A 14,657-nucleotide genomic window follows, 5' to 3' on the forward strand; every position below is an offset into this window, starting at 1 on the left:
TTCCTCCTTCCAGATTTTCAGTAACTATTGTTTGAAATTCATTAGCTCAAAAACCAGCAGAACTTTCACTTGTGACAGCACAGCAATGCAGATGAATGCAAACACTGTCGTCTACTGCAGTGCAGGCTCCACAGGGGTGACTACGAAAGGATAAAACTGTGGTCAGTCAGTCTGTTGCTGAAAGAGATATTCTGACACCTTTTTCCGCTTCTTCATTAGTTTTTTTTTTTTTTTTGCCTGTCCCATTTGGTTCTTTAGCCGTCAGAATTGTTGTCTGAAGACCAACAAGGATACCCAATGGATTTACTTTGCCAAATGGATCATCGTGGCATTGCCGTATTGGTCCATTTGATCGACCTTTGTTTTTATTGTTTATTATATTTTATTTTCAGATGTTACAGACGGGACAGACATGAGTGAGGGATAGGAAAGGGAGAAAGAAAGAGGAAGGAAAGGAAAAACAGAAGGGGAGAGGGACAGTGAGAAAGGGGGGGAGAAAAAAAATCTCCTGGATCACCTGTTGAGAGAAGAAGAATAGAAAACAAGCGAAAAAAAAAAAACCAAAGCAACATACTAAACACAACACCATCGCATTAATCTAGCTAAGTGTAAACAGCAGTAAATACTAAATATTCAATGTTGTTGTGCAGCACGCAGGACAGACAGCGCACAATGTGCTTTGAAGTAGCAGCCAAGAAAGGTGTAATTTAAGTCTACTGTTACGTTGCCTAGGCCGGGGTGTAACACTACAAACACCTTCATTAGTTTTAAACAAGCAGCGTCTCCAGAGGACCTTTCAGGTCCCGTTGAGCCGCGGTCCCTGACAAAATGGGGCTTGGCAGGCTGTCACGAAATTCGCTGTAAATGTTCACAATCATCCACAGATTATTTAAGCCAGGAGAGCACATTAATAGACTCCATAGACAAAAGCACACACTGGTGCACTTTCTAAGAAGAATCAGCAAGAGCAGAAGAAAATATTCCTGGCTAAATCTTTCTGTCTCCAACATAAGTAGAAGAATAAAGCTACAATCTGAGTACGTTAACAGAGAAGAATAGGTATGTTTTCTGCATGCATGTCTAAATATACCACAGTGTATAGACAATGACAGGAGGGCTGTAAGTCCAGCTCTGATTAGGTTTTATAGGCTGATTTTAACAAGCAGAGGTTTTTGCATCTGTGGAGAAAGAGACTACACTGCTGATCACTAACATCCATATTAAATTGTTAAGTCATGTGATTGCACTCAAAAATAAAAAGTATATTTTCAGTATCATACACTTTTCATTTCTTTATTCAGCTCCTGGAGTTTGAGGCAAAATGCTGGTTTTTAAATTAGGTTTGATTGAAGGTTAAAAACAGCACAAAGCGACTGCGGTCTGCTGGCAGTGCTTTTATTGGTTTATTTTACGACTGCTCCTTCCAAATGATGTGACAGAAGAGCCATCTGTCCAGAAAAAGATGGGTCAGTGAAATTAATGAGCTGCCAATACAGCTCATTAATTCTAGAGTTCTAGAGTATTTGGTCAGAGAACAAATACAAGGATTTATTCTAAAGTGCTTCTGGCCTCAGAGGACGAAGCACTCATTAGGGCTGTTAAGACTTTGTCAAAGAAGTAAGAGAAACACATTCCAGGTACTTCTAACAGCTAGTAGGGTGTGTAGAAAATAGTCTCTGCTCAAAATGTGGTACTGTGTTACAAAGAGAAAGCCTTTTTGTGTTTAATTCCCAAAACTTCTTTAATAAAACAAACAAAAATCAGACACATACATATCCCACTCATTGTTTCTCCCCACAATAAATTACAATGACAAAACAACCACACTGCAAATAGACTGAACAGAGACTAACTGTAAGCTGGACGACATAAGAAATGACATTTGTGCTGTAAAGGCTTCAGAATTGAAGTGAATGTGGTGACATTCTCCGTCAGAGACGCCAAAATGTTCATACAGTATTTTCAACACTATGTTAACATCTTTTTGAAAGGGCAGCAATCATGTGAAAGGAGACTGGAGGCTTTACAGTCTTAGGTGGATACAAAAGCTAATTTCTGCTACTGGAAAAAGAAAAAAAAAGCCATCCACAGTTCAAAGTTTTGACTTTCTAACTTCAACTTTCAAACATCTGAGCTAATACTTTGAAATGTCAACTTTGCAAGCTGTTTTTTTTTTTGTTTTTATTTGTGTAATTAAGGTTTCATAGGTGGAGAAGACCAAAGCAAGAGATAAAAGAACTTGGCGTCACATGGCGGACATGAGCTCCACTCCAACTGAATATTGGTGTCTGCTGTTAAATCAAGCAACACTTTGCTTAGAAATTTTAATGACACTGACTTGGATTGTGTCACTTTTGTGAAAACAACTTTACAAGTTGCTTGTACTGTTCTCAAGTGGTTTAAAAATAGGTATTGCAGGTTTTTGGTCCATCACTTCAATTCACTTTAATAATATAAGACAGAAACACCATGCTGTAATTCATTGTAGGATATGTCCCATTAATGTTGTTATTGTGACTGCACAGGCTATGTTTGCATCCTTGGTGATAATGTGAGCCAGAAGTAACAGGAGTCTCCTGGATATAGAAATAAGTTCAAAGGATGGACAATGTGTGGTTTCTTCTTTTTCCAGTGTAAGGTTAGGTACACATGACGACTACAGACTAAAAAAAATACTGTAATGTGGGACTGAAGCTGAATACAATCTGCTCACTTCTGGATTTGACTGGTTGAGCAGCATGGTGGTGAAAACCAACGGGCATCTGTAGTGACGTACCAACAAAGCAGAGTAAACCTCATGATGCTGCTATCTGTAATTCAGTGTTAGAAAGGATAGTGACGGTAATTTTAACATGCTAGCACTACTTTAAGCTACAACAGATACAGAGTTAGCTGAGCACAGAGCTACTGTAAGGCCCTCCAGTGTGTCCTCTGAGGCTTGATGGAGTTGTGCTATTACGTAGCGTGAAAGCCCTTAAAGAAAAATGGAAGTCAGAGTTGTCATAATTTACCAGAAGGATGTAAGGCTAAGTCGTTAGAGCAAAGAACAAAATAGAAAAATACTACCAAAGTTCCCCTGAGCAAATTCCCACCCTTTCTCCTCACTGGTGTGCATTTCAGTTTGGTCCACAGAACGAGATGGACTAGAACAACGTTTTAGTGAATATCATGTGCTGCTGTTCTAATGAGATAACTCATTCGCTGTCATACCTCTGAATAAGGTGAAGCAGCTCCAGACCTCATGTCACAAAATTTTGTTATGCAAATCTAGATTCTAGAGGTCTGAAATCTATTATTGTATTTTAAAGTTGCAGCTCTGGAGCCCAGCAGCCTAGAGTGTGGAGGGACTCTAGACCTGGACTCTAAGACTCTAGAGTTCTAGATTTTTCCTCCCAAAAAACATTTACGTGTTTACTGTAGACTTTGGTTGGTGTGATATACAGACATAATCAGCTATATTATTTCCTTAGATAATACCATATTCTACAGCTATGTTCAGAGGTTTATTTAGATCTTTATTCTAGAGCTTGAGTGATGCAGGATTTCTGATTCTGATATTTGGTGGTTTAAAACTCTGATATTCTGCTTTCACTTTCTTTAACATTTCTTATATCTGGTGATTTATTTACTTGTTCACGTCCTGCCTGCTCCGATTGTTTGTGGAGCGCGTGTCAACAGGAACGTTGCAGAGTGCCCCCCAGGAAAAAATCTGCAATGTCAAGACATTGTAAGAAAATTGTCCCCCCATCTCTTTACTTTTTTAATTTTGCAATATTAAATGCCAATAACAACAGACTGGCAGGTATCTCATACCAAACAATATCAGCTTTACCCATTCCTGCTTTTTTTGTGCTTTGTTACTATTTAACAGGATCCTTACTGAGAGCCCAAAGCTCTCCTTATTGGTCCGAGACATAAATGCCCTTATGGGTGACAGATTTGGTTAGAATCTGAGGGAAGCAGGCCAGGAATTAAACCGAGACAGCCATATAGAAACAAGTGAACCAAGTCATTAACAAAAAAATTTGACCTGTAAACTTGGACTCACTACTCCAGTATTAATGTACTAACATCCTCCACTCAACTAAACGCCACCAAAAAACTACTTGTAAGACAGACGGCATTTTAGAAAGTGTCAAAAATCCAATTGGCTGTTACAATACAGTATATTAAGTATCAGATAATCCAGATCGTCCATGTAACAAACACTGACGCAGGCAGCGACCGCTAGTGGGAAGGTAGAAAAATGTTGAAAACGGCAGAAAAGAGAAAAGACTGGTCCAAATAACTTCATCCTTCTGGCTCCAAAATCCATATAAAAATAGAACTCGCACTTAGTTTAATATAAAACAATATATGTGCTGGAAAGAGGAGTCCTTCCTCATCATAGAAAGAAAAGAACTGAGGCACGCGGTTCCTCTCGTTCTTTCCGCTAGGCTGAGGTCTTCGTTGATTGGTAGCAATAAGGCACGTGTGACCACTGCAATCCTCCACCATAGTTCCCTTTTGTATGAGACACCAGTAACTTCACAAAAGCCAACATTTCATGTCAGATGGGCTGCAGCGCTGACAGCTTCACCGCCTGAACAGAGACAAGAGCCATGAGAAAGAAAAGATTGAGAAGAAAAAACATTAGACAAAAGACGAGTCATTTAACAGGACAAAGAAAACTCTGGAATTATTTAATGACCGACAACATGAAGCCAATTACTCATTTCCCCACCCTAGCAGCACACTTATAACAGGCAGCTGAAGCTTGTACAAACACAACGTTGAACCGTGCGTCATTAACTTTGAGAGAAACCCAGCTTCATAAACATTGTGAAGTGAAGCAAAAAGGTCCATGTCCCACCAACAACACAACATCCGTTTGACACCAGAGGGCGCTGTTGCACCCAGAGCGCAGAATTAAAGAGAATGTGCAAAAGAATTATTCATCTGATAGTGGCACACCAAAGTGTTCAATATTAAATAACTAAATATGTGGATAAAACAGACAACATAACATGGGATAATGTGAATATAATGGCGTTTAATAGAGCTCATTCTTATGGAAGTAGCATGATGACAAACAAAATGCAAGCTATGCATATAAAATTTTGTAAAAACTAAAAAACCCAAACATTTAATTATTAAATAAATTAAATGAATAGAATTCAAAACTGTAAAAACAATGAAAACAACTAAAAATAAACAAAAAAGCCCACATTTTTTTGATCTAATGACACTTTGATGCTTTATTTTCTTTTTGTTTCTAATGAATTGAATAAAACATGTTTAAAAACCGGGTCGGGGATGAGTTCCTGCCCCAAGTGGAGGAGTTCAAGTATCTCGGGGTCTTGTTCGCGAGTGATGGGAGAAGGGAGCCAGAGATCGACAGACGGATTGGGGCTGCAGCTGCAGTAATGCGGACGCTGCACCGGTCCGTCGTGGTGAAGAGGGAGCTGAGTGTAAAAGCGAAGCTCTCAATTTACCGGTCGATCTACGTCCCTACCCTCACCTATGGCCACGAGCTGTGAGTAGTGACTGAAAGAACGAGATCGCGGATACAAGCGGCAGAAATGAGCTTCCTCCGAAGGGTGGCTGGCCTCTCCCTTAGAGATAGGGTGAGAAGTTCGGCCATCCGGGAGGGGCTCAGAGTAGAGCCGCTGCTGCTCCACATCGAAAGGAGCCAGCTGAGGTGGTTCGGGCATCTGACAAGGATGCCCCCTGGGCGCCTCCTGGGTGAGGTGTTCCAGGCATGTCCCACTGGGAGGAGGCCCCGGGGCAGACCCAGGACACGCTGTAGAGATTATATCTCTCGGCTGGCCTGGGAACGCCTTGGTATTCCCCCGGATAAGCTGGAGGAGGTGGCTGGGGAGAGGGAGGTCTGGGCCTCTTTGCTTAGGCTGCTGCCCCCGCGACCCGGCCCCGGACAAAGCGGATGAAGATGGATGGATGTTTAAAAACATAATTTGTATTTGAATTTGATTTTTAATGACACAGATCGTGATCTTTTTTTTCCTCTTGTTTGTTCTGTAGTGACTCATATTCAACAGAGACTACATAATTATTTAGATGCAGTATATTGTTAAATTTAATGGGACTTACACAGCTGACTTTTTTTAAATGCCCAAACGAACAATAAACAAAGTAAAAAGACAAAATTTCAAGCTGAAAAAGTTAAAATTGTACAAAATGTATGAAAGGAAAATTGTTTGTCAGTGTGTCAGTAAAGGGCTTTCATAAATCAGAGTATTACTAAGAAAACAACATACCACATTCATGGTTCAGTCACACTTGAATATTATTATTATAATTCATTTTTCTTTCATGTATTTAATATTGAACACTTTGGGCTTCCATATTGTAAATAAAAAGAAAACCCAGGGAAGCCACAGTAGAGATTTTTTTGAAATTATATACAAAAATAACTGAATTTGCTCTTCCGTCCGTTCTTACTCACTCGGGTCAGACAGAAGTGTTGGCATGCAGCCTTATCGCAACAACAGACTAGACTGTAGGGGGACAAGGTGTAGAGGTTAGTGTTGGCATGGAGCCGCCACGCCGAGGAGCAGGAGAGTTTGATTTAACATCGTCCTCAAAGTGCACGTGTGTGTGTGTGTGTGTGTGTGTGTACCTTCTGCCGGCTGGTCATCCAGCTGCGGATGGTCGGCACGAGGACGGAGCCGAGCAGGATCTGAGCCGGATGGTAGATCAGGAGAGGGACTGAGATCAGAGACAGGTGCTCATAGCCCTCAAACACGATCTTCAACATGGGGATACCTGTGATTAAATAAATAAGGAAGACCTCATGGACTTAAAGCTAACCCAGCATTTAAAATTAGACTTCAGAATGAGATGCAGCGTAGACGAGATGACTTTGTTCACTTCATGCCAGCTCCGACCTGCAGCAGAGCTCACGACCGAGCTCAGAGCTTCACAGGCCTCAGAAGCTCTTTCTAACTCCTCCAGATTTCTCCTCTCTTTACTTTCTAACTTAAAACTCCACAGAGCTCTCAGGAGACACCCGACACTTTATACAAGTTTTTGCGCGCATGCAGGAGCTCTCTTCAAACACAACTTTGATGTGAAGTTTCTCTCTAACACAAAATCTGAGCGTCTAATCTGGATGTGCACCCACCCAGGGTTAGAGACTTGTGTGTGGAGCAGAACATGATGGCGACGGTGTCCGCGGGGCTGAACCTGGAGCCTGGCCTGCAGAGACAAACAGGAAGTTAAAACGTGCCATCTGTCACCCTCCAGACGGTTTGCAGGTGGTGACCTTTACACCCAGAGCAAAATGTTGGAGCAGTTCTTATTGTTTTAGGGAGCCAATACATGGAATGATAAGAATATGATGAATAAATGAAATGTATAAAAATAAAATGTGTGAATACCAAACTGTGAAAAAAAAGAAATGAAATCTTAAAATTTAAGATTTGATCAAAGTTGTCGTTTTTCTGTTTTTAATTTTCACATTAAGGGTTTAATACTGATTCTTCTGCAAGTAACTTGATGACAAAAACTACAAGAAATAAATGCTGAAAGCCACTTAATGCTACTAAAAAATGTAATTAAAAAAATATATATTTAGAAAAACATTTCATCACATTTCTGGGCAGAGCTATGTAAAAATAATCAATATAATGAATATTAAAAGAAAAGAAAAGGACAGGTTGAGAAGGAGGAAGCTTACCTGGTGGAAAAGGCAAATGTGAGCAGCATGAAGCTGATCTGGATGGAGAAAACTGCAGAGCAAGAAAAAAAAAGAGGCAAATTTAACTTCTCATTTCATATTAAGCTAAAATCAACATTTAGATGGACTTTTAGCAGTTTTTCTTTTTAAAATATTGTTTTAGATCTTATAATAATAAGAACAATAAAAAACAGTCCATTCATTACTAACAGTCTGTGGAGTGACCTCTGTGGTGGAAATCTTCAGTAACTCCTTCAGTAACGGTTGATTTGATTAGTTTAGTATTGAGTTCTTCGATTAGCCCTTTTTTGGATTGATTCACCAGTATCTGTTCTTCTACACTGCAGCTGCTTTGCAGCGGTTGTAGTTTGTACTAAGCATCTGTAAAAGACGTTGTGTGAGTTTGTTCATTTATGATTTATCATGGATTTTTATTCTAAATTAATAAAAATGTATGGATACTGAGATGTATTAGTTCTACACATTGTCTCTGAAAGTTTTCATTTTTAGACCAGCTAGCCTGAGGGGTAAAATAAAACACCACACTGTTTGTGAGGGAATAGTTGTACACGTTAATAGTCTATATATACTGTTTCTATGCTTCTATGCTATGTTTCTATGTGTTCAGTCAAAACACTGTTTATTTTATCTCAATGTATTGTGTTCCTATATTCAGCGATTACTGTTTTCTTTCCTTTTAAGTTAGCTTGGCTAGTTACCAAGGTAAACTTTAGGATTAAATCCAGTTAATGCTGATTTGGACGAGCGCTGTAGAGATTTTATGGTCATTTGGCGCCCTCTAGTGGCTGATACAAACTAGAGCAGTCAACTGGGAAACATTGACTACTGTTCTGTTTATTCTTTTCTGATATTTTTATTTGTAGATCACACTTAGTCGGATTGTAAATAAAGGGAATCTCAAGGCTTTTTTAAATCCTTTACCAGATGCTTGCAGTGGCTGTAATTACTTAAACATTCAAAGAAATCAGGTTCTGATGATTATACTCAGTCCTGGCCCCGGGGTCGAGCAACATGAGCTAACATCATTTTAGAAACTGAACCTGCTTATCGCTAACCTCAATAAACAACACAGAGATAAAACCACTGGACGTGCCTTCCAGGTCTGGAAGGTGGGCTTCCTGAAATCTGCATTATTTTTACTGACTAGTAGAAGGAAACACTGGCAAACTGCTAAATTAACCAACACAATCATTAGGAGTCTTTTGTTTTCTTTTTTGCCACTGATTTTACTGAGAGCCAGAAACTTCAAGAAACCAATTACAACCAATCAGGAAGTGCACGTTTCCCTAGCAACCAGAGGTTAAATCATGTCCAACATGGCAAACAACTCTTGAACAATCTCTTGAGATCAGTTGGGTCAGCTTAACCTATGTTTATGGGAAAACGGTCTTAGCAGACAGTTTCCTTTATGGGAAACATAAAAGAACAACTTTACGGCCTCATGGCTGCGGGCCATGAAGAAAAGGAAGATTAGTCAGGACTTCAGTCATAAGTCCTGTGGTCAGCTGTTTAAGGATCTGATCAGGATCTCTTCTGGATGTCTCACTTCAGAAAGTGGACGTCAGGGTACACACCCAGAACTCTCTGTAGGGGTTATACATCTCATGTGGCTTAATTACACCATGGGATGCCTAATGGCTAATGGCTAATGGAAGTGAAGGATTTCATTGGGTGGTGGCCGGTATGCTGGAGCATTTGAAAAAATGTCATCTGAACAGATAGAGGTAGTTTTTGGGTGTGAAAAGTGAAGCCAGTGTAGAAGTGTCTTCAACCTGCATTATTTTTAATGACCAGCAGGGGAAGATCGCTGATTCAGCAAAAACTGGCAAACTGCTAGCTTAACCAACACAATCTTTGTTTTTTTTGGTGCAGCACATTCTCTGCCACTGATTTTAACGAGAGCCAGAAACGTCCAGAAACCAGTGCCAACCAATCAGGAAGTGTACGCTTCCCTAGCAACCAGAGGTTAAATCGTGTTCAACATAGCAAACAACTCTTGAACAATCTATTGAGATCAGCTGGGTCAAAACAGCCCTTATCTGCCTTGATCTATGTGCTTAGCAGTTTCCTTGACAACTTTATGAGCTCATGGCTACGGGCCATAAAGAAAAGGAAGATTCAGGACTTCAGTCATAAATTCGGTAGTCGGCAGTTTAAGGACAGGATGATACCTGTGGTTGCAAACAGGCTTCCAGTGTTATAGAAGTCTGTGGGATAACAGCTCTGACCTCGGTAACACTTTCCAGATGAGCTCATATTCTCAGCCACTGGTTTCAGTTTACAGTGAATATAACATGAAGTCCACTTGAACTTTTGGTAGTTCTCAGAGTAACCGAGGAGAAATGTATTCAGGGATGCTTAAAAAGTTCAACTTTACTCAGCGTTTCAGCGCTAGCACCATTATTTTAACACTTCCTCTGATAGTTTAGTTCAAATTTACAATTTACATTTGATTTCCATTAATCTGCCATTGATGACACGCAGAAGGTGTACTGACTGATAAGGCCGACCAGCAGCAGGCTGGTGGGGTCCAGCTCGATGCTGGGGTTACTGAAGGTTTCGCAGAAGGTGGTGTAGATGATCATGAGGAGGACGGCGCTGCTGATGGCGCCGAACGGGGGCTTTTGCCTTTCCAGAAACTCCCTGAGGAAACCGCGACACACCTGCGCACAACCGAGCAAATCAGCCGATTTAGAGTTCAGACTTTAGACCAAGACTTCAGGACGTGCGCCGCTTCATACCTGACCCAGGATCAGAGGCACCACCACCGTCATGAAGAGCTGAGAGAAGATTGAGGAGAAGGGAACGGAGGACGAGGAGCCGAGCTGGAGGAGGAAGAGGAAAAAATAAATAAATACAAATATTATCACAAGAAATGCACAAAATATTGATCATAAAAAAAAAATTGTGCTTAATTTTAGTTATTTTATGACTACTTTTCATTTTTATGACCCTTGGTTGCGTCGTGTCTTTTTTCTTTTAAAAGTAAGGTAAATAAAAACTTATTTAATTATTCGTACGTTCGTAATTATTAAGCTCTTCTGGTTCTAATTTTATTCTGATTTTCATTTTTATTGTTTTGTGACTGTTCAGTTGTGTTTAATGTCCTCACGGTCATTTCAAATCTCTTTATGGTTGCTTTGTGTGATTATTTTAGCTCATTTGTGGTTTTTCGAGCTCTTTTTGTGTTTAGAGATATTTACTTATCATGCATACTTATTTATGTTCTTATCTGGACATCAAACAAATCGAAAACAAAGTTTAAATTTATCCATTTTTCACTTTCTTCATATTTGGAGCAGGACTGGCTTGTAGCGTGTCTGTAATTTAAAAGTGATCATTTTGCTTGTTTTATGTCTCGGTTTGGTTGCCATGGATCTGTTTATGATTGTTTTATGTTCATAACCCGACCAGGACGTCCTTACAAACGTCTAAGCCTCATAAGGCGTCATGTGGCAGGCGGGACTTACAAAGAGCAGCAGCAGCAGAGGAGTGACGACGATTCCCTGCAGGGAGAAAAAAGGAAAAGAGAAATCAGGATTACAGCTTTGACTCTTCGTTCATTACTGCAGGATCGCTTCATTACAGTCACAATCCTCCAAGGAACGTGAAACAGAAAAAAAACTGTCTTACCAAGAAGCTTCCAAAAGCAGAGTTGAAGATGGCGGCGGCCTGCACAAACACGCACTCAGTTTATCACTTTGGTGACACTGCAGGTTTAATCTGACCTGCTAATCTTTGTGTTTGTGTTACCTCGTTGCCTCCGACAGCCTTGGTGAGAATAACGGCGGAAGAGACCGGAGGGGGCATGCAGCTCACCGTCTGTAACCTAGGCAACCACAACAACCACAGGGTGAAGAAGAAAGAGGAGGATGAGGATGAAACAGATCTGAGTCACTGCCTGCCTCCTCAGAGGAAATCGTGAGGATGGAGGAATGTTTTTCACAAATGAGAAAAACAAAACAAAACAATGCAATACGATGTCACGCAAACAGGTCTGCAGGTGGGAGGGGCTTGTGTGAGACTGAGATGACCATATTAGGAATATGTCCCCTCTGTGATGTCATAAAGATCAGAAAAAAACTGCCTGAAATAAAGAGTTTAGAGCCGTCTGAAGTCTGGAATTGCTTCCACATAGAAAAAATGTTTACAGATCTTATAAATCTATATTTTATTTACAACTGATGATACAATTTTATTTATTTTAATCTGATGACTTCACTTGGACGGACCTCAAAACAAAACTGTGAAAAAAAATAAAATATCCTGTTCCTGGTGTTTCTCTGGGAAGAGGGAAGTCTCACATTATACACAAACACATGGAGCCGGGTCTGTAGTAATCTGTGAATGTGTCTTTATGCCAGCCCTCTAGGTACTGTGAGAATAAAGAACAACATTCTCACACACACACACAGACAGACACACAGAGTCCTACCCTCTGAGCAGCCATTGGTCGATGGCGGTCAGTGAGAGCACCTTGAGCAGCAGCCAAACGGCGAGTGGGAAGAAGATGAGGGTGAAGGACTGAACAAAGAGGTGGAGCCGCACGTGAAGCAGCGCACTGGTCAGCTCCTGCACACAGAGACGGAGACTTTTCCAAACTGCACCTGAATGCAACACTGCATGTTCCATAACTGAGGACAGAAGCAGGATGGGAGCAGCTCACCTCCGTTTTTAGTGACAGGCCGCTGTTGAAGAAGATGAGCGAGACGGCGATGTACGCTACGGTGACCTCCGGTTTTAAAGGACCTGACAGACAGAAACAGATCAAATTTTCAAATGTGACATAGTCTGTGTAATACAGCAGGGAGAGGAAGCAGCCATCTGCTCTCTGTAGCTCTGCGTGGAGGCCTGTTTTTACTGCAGTATGGATTAAAAGGGTTTTCACATCCGGTGCAGTTTCACCTCAGTGCTGCCTTTGTGACGTTGACATAATAGTTTCCTTAATAGGATTTAGCTTTCGGTTGGTGTCTTTGGTTCAGCTCTTGACTTGTTTTCCTCTTATTTATCTGTAAGGACCTTCTCTGTTAGGGTGTGCAGATTTTCCTCTTACGTTGCTTGTATGACCTGTGAGGTTCCACAAGGTTCACTCCCGGGTTCATTGTTATTTTCGTTTTACCAGCTTCTTTTAGCTAGAATCAATCTTTTTATGGCATTTCATATCATTTCTGGATAACCAGCTGGAGGCTAGTTAACTGATCATCCCAGATTACGCACTGACTCTTCAATAACTACCTTGTTTTAAACTTCATATATAACTGAACAAAGACTGATCGCACCACAACTTCTGCCTCCAAGTCAGCTGTGTCATCCATGCTCGCAGTTTACAAAAGATGAGAGCTGCATGTCTTTTAGCTGAAACAAGACTAAGGTGCAACTGTTTTCAACACAACAGCAGCAAATAAAACAAACAATCAAAGAAACAAAAACACACCACACCTGTGCTGATGTCATACTTCCAAAGCATCAACATTCCATGTTGGGATGCCCAACATGCAAACTGGCTGAAAAAACACTGTAGTAATCTGTGAATGTGTTATGAAGTTGAGACTTCAAAATGCGTGATGTCACAATGGATTTGACCATCTTTTATATACAGTCAATGGTAACACGTTAAAATAAGAGTCCAGCAAATACGAGCAAGAAAACCCACTGATATTTGAAGCCGGCGTTTACGAGCAGCGCCTAAAGGCACCACACCGATAGTGGCGTCTTATCTAATCTACAGGGGAAATGAGCGGAGGGGTTATCAGCTCCGGTGGCGGCTGATTTGTAGTTATCAATGCTTATGCTTTCTCCTCACTTAGTTTACTGTGAGTAATTAAAGATGCCGATAACGTGCTCGTGGACGCGCACACATGAGCGCGGAGCGGAGCACGGAGTTGGGTTGACATTACCTACTGAATGCAACGTGTCACTACAGCGGCACTTCAGGTACGGAGGGAGACACACACAAACACACACAAACACACACAAACACACACAAACACACACACAAACACAAACACAAGGAACCACTGTGACGTAGAGCCTGCTGCCCCGGGGCCAGCATGCAGGGGAACATTCCACTGAAAGAAAATCCTGAAATGTACACTTTGTTAAAGTCTGACAAAACCTCCATTCATTACATCACTACGTTATAAATAAAACCAACAGTATTTGCACCTTGTTTCGGCTCAGGTCATATTCACAGAAACATGCAATGTTAAGTTGATAGTCCACACTTTTCTTCAAATTTCGGGGAAACAGCGCTAAATAAAGTCTAGAAGTTGTTAATTTATGGAAGATCAAATGTTTCCAGGTAAATCAGCCTGTGGCGATTTATTTTGTGACTCCTAACGATTGATTTAAGGTGTTAAGTCTTTACCTGAAAGAACACCTTTGGCCCTGAGAGAGAAGTAAAAGGATGGCAAACTCTTTCACAGCCTGGCAGTAAAATGCCCCAAACTGACCACTTAATAAACGGAATATTTGTTCATTTAGAGTCATTCAAAGAGTGAACACATTTTAAAGCAACACCATTGAACTTCAGTGATGAACTTCCGACCCTCTCACCTCCTTTCACTCCGATGCTGGGCTGCAGCTTGGCCGATAAGATGACCAGCACGATCCCGACGATGAACCACTCCTTTCGTATCCTCGCCACAAGGCCCATGTTTCAGCTCGCCGGTGGTCCACCGGCTCTCCTTGCCTGCCCCCCACGGTCACAGCAGCCGGGACAGAAGTTCCCACAACTCCGGCGCTTCTTCTACGAAGCTTTTATCATCACAAAACACAGGCAGAGGAAGCCGAGGCTGCTTCCGGACACATGGGCCCAAACTAGCCGTAAAGACCAGATTACAGACGCACCGACTCACTCATTACCGTAACACTACTAAAAGCAGCACAACATGCGTGTAACGATCAGAATCTGAAAAAATGTCAATAAAAGATTACATGTTAGGATACAGTTTCATTA

The 14,657-nt window shown here is 41.1% G+C and overlaps 1 protein-coding gene across 2 annotated transcripts; it reads right to left on the reverse strand.

Annotated features, from left to right (window-relative positions):
- Positions 1–1,709: 1,709 nt before the first annotated feature.
- On the reverse strand, positions 1,710–14,506 carry slc10a7 (solute carrier family 10 member 7). Of its 2 annotated transcripts, XM_086275393.1 has the most exons (13): positions 14,255–14,506; positions 12,366–12,448; positions 12,135–12,271; positions 11,453–11,528; positions 11,333–11,371; positions 11,170–11,205; positions 10,441–10,524; positions 10,197–10,362; positions 7,679–7,730; positions 7,124–7,197; positions 6,620–6,765; positions 6,446–6,497; positions 1,710–4,582 (listed from the first exon to the last, which is right to left on the reverse strand). In XM_086275393.1, the coding sequence occupies exons 1-12, from the start codon at positions 14,352–14,354 to the stop codon at positions 6,477–6,479; spliced, it is 1,014 nt and encodes a 337-aa protein (XP_086131519.1). In that variant the 5' UTR covers positions 14,355–14,506; the 3' UTR covers positions 1,710–4,582; positions 6,446–6,476. The 2 variants fall into 2 exon arrangements, with proteins under 2 accessions (XP_086131519.1, XP_086131511.1); XM_086275385.1 differs by lacking the exon at positions 6,446–6,497.
- Between the last annotated feature and the right edge of the window lie 151 nt (positions 14,507–14,657).

The sequence above is a fragment of the Aulonocara sp. 'chitande type north' Nkhata Bay genome, linkage group LG3 (assembly GCF_057382095.1).
Source record: "Aulonocara sp. 'chitande type north' Nkhata Bay isolate Kocher_YH1m ecotype deep benthic linkage group LG3, A_spYH_male_GT1.1, whole genome shotgun sequence".
NCBI classification, from domain to species: Eukaryota; Metazoa; Chordata; class Actinopteri; order Cichliformes; family Cichlidae; genus Aulonocara; species Aulonocara sp. 'chitande type north' Nkhata Bay.